Source organism: Pinus tabuliformis, chromosome X, assembly GCF_031772625.1.
Source record: "Pinus tabuliformis cultivar Carrire ecotype Pingquan chromosome X, CPIR1, whole genome shotgun sequence".
Classification (NCBI taxonomy): domain Eukaryota; kingdom Viridiplantae; phylum Streptophyta; class Pinopsida; order Pinales; family Pinaceae; genus Pinus; species Pinus tabuliformis.
The window spans coordinates 687,594,866-687,600,725 of record NC_142308.1 but is presented as its reverse complement, the minus strand read 5'-3'; the positions used below and the strand labels follow the sequence as shown (position 1 = coordinate 687,600,725).

Here is a 5,860-nt window from a genome sequence, read left to right as displayed (position 1 = left end):
CGGGCAACGTGGTTTGGAAGGAGGAATTTGACCCCTCTGATGACCTAACAAAACTATCACAATATGCTGGAGCCTATTCGGCAGCAACAATAGACAAGGCATCAGAGGTGAGTATTTTATTAAAAACAAAAGACCAGGAGATCTTTTCATTGCAAGCACAACTATCAGAGGCACAGCAGAAGGCGGAGCAGGTAGAACGGCAATTGTTAACACAACAACAAATAAATAATCAATTAACTAAACAATTGCAGGAAGAGAAACAGAGGATTGATCACAATGCAGTCCAAAAGCAGAAAGAGTTGTCTAAGGCATTGGCACAACTGAAAGCAGCAAATGAACAAATGTTGAAGTCAAAAGATGAGCAAATTGCTCAACTATCAGCCCAGCTAGAGAAAACAAAGAATCTTCCACAGATAGTTGAATTCAAAGTAGAGGCATTACAGATAAACAAGGCATTGATAACACAGATAAAGCTTTTATGTCAACAAATCGCCCAGGCGGAACCGTTATGCGATTTGACAACATCAATAAGTGAAAAATCGGAAAAAGCTAGAACAGACTTGGATCAAGCCGATGAAACATTAACTAATTTCCTTGAGTGGCAAGATACCGATCATGGACAGGCGGCTAATTTACCAAAGATTTTAGAATCACATAAGGAGATATTATTTACAGAATGGCAGTCCCAGTTAATGAAAGCAGAGAGAGCAATTTCAAGATGCAAATCAACCACAAGTAATTTGGTTGAATTAGTTAATAATACTCTCTACTTGTCTAACATGATTTCTCAATGCACTCCAGGTAAATTGACAGCGGCTAAAACATTGGAGCAGTCATGTTATCCGGAACTAGAGAAAAATGGGAGATTAATCACAGGAATTAATAGTTTGACATGGGACACCTATTGGTTCTTCTTAGTCAAACCACACAGCCAGAGAGCCGCCCTCAAATGCCTTACAGATGCAATCGGGTATATCCTTCCCGATATTCGGGATGCCACCTATGCCGCCCAACTCAATTTTCGCCTCAACAGACCGCCCGAAGTGGAGCCAATGCTTGCGATATGTCAACTCAGGTTTAAAGGCAAACAGCCTAAATGATGATTCATGCCACCGATTTCCAGATTGCTGTGAAGGAGATATTCAAGATCAATTGATACCAATTAAGTAGGATTTCAGTTTCATAGATAGTTAGCTTAATTAAGTATTTATAGACCCTTTCATTGTATTTGGAAGGGGTCGTAAGTTTTGTATATGACTTAAAACCTGAAGTTGCACTATTGTACTTCAGGTATATTCTTTTATAAAACTGGACCAATTATTCTGATTTTGACAAAGAAGCTTTTATGCGAATGTGCACTGTTGTCTTTGTTTGAAAGTATTTCTGCGTTGGAAGAAGAATTTCAAATAGCGATTGATATTGGGAGTGATAAGCAGCTCATATGGTACTATTATCTATGTCTGAATTCATTCTTTTTATATGAATTATCATTTGATTGCTTTTGCTATTATCGGATATATGTATGTGTTTTAATAGCATTCTTTATTCCTTCCACTATTGGATGTTTACAGTATGCTTTTCTTCTGATCATATATGTATCGATGATATAAATGATAAGTGTAGCAATATTGTGTTAATCACTTTGTTTAACTATTTAAATAAAGTAATCCTTGAATGAATAAATGTCTATGTTTATTAGATAGAGTCATCTATATGCCTGTCAATAGACAAAGATCATCAAACGCTACATTTCAAAGAATAATAGTTCCCGGGATTAGTAGTAGTTCTTTTATTTTTGCTGATAGATTAAGTTATTCGCCTATCATTAGATTAGATAATCAATCGTTCATCCACCCCTTTTATTCATTATTGGGAAACTGGTCCCATTATACCCAGTCGGAGCCACCATTCCAAACGGAAAAGGAGTTGTATTAAGGTCCGGACCGGGTGGTTATCCCCCAATGTTGATACAACGATTTTCGGGGCATCAACAGGAAGACAGATAGTGGACAACTATATCCTGGTCCAAGAGGCGATTCATTCAAGATTGGCCCAGAAAGAGAAAGGAATGGTCGTAAAACTAGATCATGAAAGCGCCTTTGACAGGGTGAGACATAGATTCCTGCTGGATGTCCTTCACAAATTCGGGTTTGGTATCAATTTTATCAAATGGATCAAGGCTTGTATCAGTGAGCCATGGATTGCCCCCTTGGTGAACGGGAGAGCCACTAACTTCTTCAAAGCCTCTAGAGGGTTGAGGCAAGGGTGTCCTCTCTCCCCCCTGCTCTTTGTCCTCCAAGCCTCAGTACTCAGCTTCCTCTTGAATAAAAAATAGTCAGAACAAGAAATAATGGGAATAAACATTGCAAGAGGCGTTAAAAGCATAAATCATGCGTTGTTCACGGATGACTCTCTTTTGCTGGGTGCTGCCTCCTTGGTCTTGGCTAAACGATTTAAAGATGTGGTGGACGCCTATTGTGAAGACTCAGGAAGCAGTCTCAACAAAGGCAAATGTCATATCTTCTGTTTGAATGCCTCTGCCAGATCGCTCCAAGCCATTTCTAACTGTTTTGGTTTCGCAGCCACCTCTTCTTGGACATCATTCAAGTACCTGGGGCTCCCTGTCTTTCAAAAAAGGGCTCTCAGCAGAGAATGGTTGCCTCTGTTGGAAAAATTCAAAACTAAAATTCAATCCTGGGGATACAACTGGTTCAATCTAGCAGTAAGACAGTGCTAATAAAAGCAGTATTTAACAGTCTACCCATTTTTCAGGCAGCAGTGATGATGGCTCCCATTGGCATAATGAGGAAAATGGAGGTTTACATAAGAAACTTTTTATGGAAAGGTGGCAAAGCTAACGAGAATAGAATCCCCTTAATAAGCTGGAACACAATTTCTCTACCCATAATGGAAGGCGGTTTGAATTTTAAAAATCTCAGCAATCAAAATATAGCCATGGGTGCAAAAATTTTATGGAGGATCATCGCCCCAAATCCGGGCTGGGCGCAACTTGCACTGTGGAAAAAATATTATTGTGGGCAGAGAACACGTTGCCTGGACAATCCTAAGACAATCACAGGATCGATGATACACAAGCTGTGTGAAAAAGCCTCCGCCCTGATTAAGCAATATGCGCACTGGATTCCTGGTAATGGACAGCACATCCAAATATGGGACGATCGCATTATGGGCAGCGATCCACTTGTTGATGACCGATCTCTAGTCTCACTGAAAGAATGGTTGGACAGCGTAGGTATCAAAACGCTGTGGGATTTATCCCACTGGGAAAACGATGACTGACAGCGATGGAAAAACTTAGAGGTGCCACCGAATCTTGTCAAAGACTACGCTACATTTCTCTCCCACCTAAAAGGCAAAGCCCCAATGAACAGAAGGAAAGCAGACACCCGGGGATGGGGCCCGACCCCTGGAAATTACACTGTCTCGCAGGGATATAATCAGCTCTCTCGACATCCTAATGTTCTGCCTAATCCGAAGCCCTGGCAGGGGATCTGGTCATCAACAACATTTCCCAAAATCGGCTCCTTTTGTTGGCTTCTATGTCATCACAGAATTTTGACAGAGGATAGGCTCCAGAAAAGAGGATTTTTAGGGCCCTCTCGCTGCTCGATGTGTGGGGAACATGAAGAAAATGCCTCCCATATGATGTTGTTCTGTAAATTTGTTGTCTGTGGAAGGAGGCTTTAAGCCCATGGAGCATGGAATTCGTTCCCCCAAATCACTGCTCAGAACTGTTCTCAAATTGGAAGCGAATGTACCCTAGTGGCACTGCTCAGAACACCCATATCGAAGGAGCATGGCTCGCCCTTCCCAAATTAATCTGCTGGCACATTTGGCTGGACAGAAACCAAAGGATTTTCAAGGATAAGAAGAGCGATCCTAAGATAACCTGGGTAAAAATTAAAAGTCATCTCAAAGATTGCTTGGGAGACCAGTTAGACATGACGGATCTCAATGAACAAGAAATTGTATGGGGAGCCTCCCTGGATCTCCAATTCTCTGATAGAGTAAAGGCCCCCTCTCCTCCACTAAAACATTGGCAAATCCGCCTTAAAGATACAGAATTTCCTGAGTTTTGCATCAAAAAGGCGAGGAAAGCTCTCTTTTTTAATGGTGCAGCAAAAGGCAATCCAGGCACTTCTGGAGCTTGTGGTGTTATCAAAAGCGCAGAGGGCAGAATTGAAGCTAGATATGCTTGGGGAGTGGGCATTAACACCAGTATTCAAGCTGAAGCACTAGCTCTCCTCCAGGGGCTTAAGGTGCTCAAGTTCTTGGGAATCAAAGATGCAGTTGTTTTTGGGGACTCTCAGATTATTATAAAGGCCATTGTGGACAACTCCTCTCCTTCATATTTAAGATTATCTAGATTGCTGAGCAGAATTGACTCCCTGACAAACTCCTTTCAGAGATTGGAATTCCTTCACATAAAGAGGGACAACAACAAAGAAGCTTATGCCGAAGCCAATAAAGCGTCTCTCCTCCCTCTCGGAAATCTTATAAGAGACGGAGACAAAGGCTGGGATCCCATCCCCTAGCTGTCCGATAAAAATGTTTTACTGTCTATTATTGAAGCAATTTGTTTGCATCTACAAATTAGGAAAGATAGAGAAATCTGCAAGAAATATAGAATGCAAAATTTGCAGGCTCATTAGGAGGATAGTTATATGGTTCCTGGTTGAGGCGAAATCTGAGCCCTCCCTTCCTCTTTGTAATCTGAATTGAGGCATTTTAGCCAAGAATTAATATATCATTCTAACCGTTTCTGTAAAAAAAAAAAAAAGATGCACTTTTTTTCCCACTGGGAAAATCACAAAAATTTCATTATATTAGCTTTGTAATTACATTTGTATCTGTCGGTAGCAGATGTCATATATATGCTGTTTATAACATTCAAAAATTTCTAGATAGTCTGTATTTGATACCATGCAGGGTATTACAGTGTTATTCTATCTAATAAGCTGTATATGTACTGAAAACTTTCAAAAATATCCTGTGTCTCTGCTGCTTCATGCCTGTGCTGTCTATTGTGTATTGTGTTGTCCCGCTGTTGGGTAAGCCTGGTCTATGTAGGGGCGGTGGTAGAATTTTCGTTCCTGTGCATCTTTTATTTCCATGATTTCCCACAGGCCCCTATCCATCCTCGCAGCCTCCTTGGAAAGCTTATCTGCTTCCTTGTTGTGCTCCCTGTAAATATGAGAAACAGTGATAATGTTAAATGTTGCTTTGAGTTCAAGTGCTTCGTGCAGAATGATGCTAAGAGAGTGCTTGTGACATGTAGAAGTGTCGTTGATCCAGTCAATAATGATCTTAGAATCCCCCATAATATTGATGTGATTACAGCGATGGCTCAAGGCAAAATGAAGGAGGTGGCAGAGGGTGATTAGCTCTGCAAAATTGTTGGTGCCAGGCCCCAGCCCGGCCTTGATTTTGTACAGGTGATTCTCAGATAGGTAAATAATGAAGCCTCCTCCACATCGTTGCTCAGATGCAGCACCATCAAAGAATGCCCACGGGGTGTTGTGATCGATACATGGAGGAGGGGTATGCTGACGGAAAGCGTGGGGGATAGGCTCGGGTAGCTCACTTAGGGCCGTTATGATGGCTGCTTCCAGTGCAGGCCAGTGTATCGGCTTGTCCTCAAATATAATCTGGTTCCTAGCTTTCCAAATCGACCAATTGACAATGATGGGAAGGTTTATGAGTTTTGTTCCTTTGTGCCGATTTGTCCAATTTGTCCAAGCTGTGATGAGATCAGTGCCACCCCATTCACCCACGAAATTTGTAGCCGGTTTGAGATGTTGCCATAGTTCCGATATAGCACTGCAACTCAGGAATAGGT

At 41.5% G+C, this 5,860-nt stretch overlaps 1 protein-coding gene across 1 annotated transcript; it reads left to right on the top strand.

The window, feature by feature from the left end:
* Positions 1-3,962: 3,962 nt before the first annotated feature.
* Positions 3,963-4,556, top strand: LOC149141840 (uncharacterized). The gene has a single exon (XM_089451346.1). The coding sequence runs from the start codon at positions 3,963-3,965 to the stop codon at positions 4,554-4,556; it is 594 nt and encodes a 197-aa protein (XP_089307472.1).
* Positions 4,557-5,860: the final 1,304 nt, after the last annotated feature.

What these genes read in the sequence shown, in the direction of transcription:
- LOC149141840 (XM_089451346.1), top strand. Translation starts at nt 3,963, where the DNA reads ATGACGGATCTCAATGAACAAGAAATTGTATGGGGAGCCTCCCTGGAT.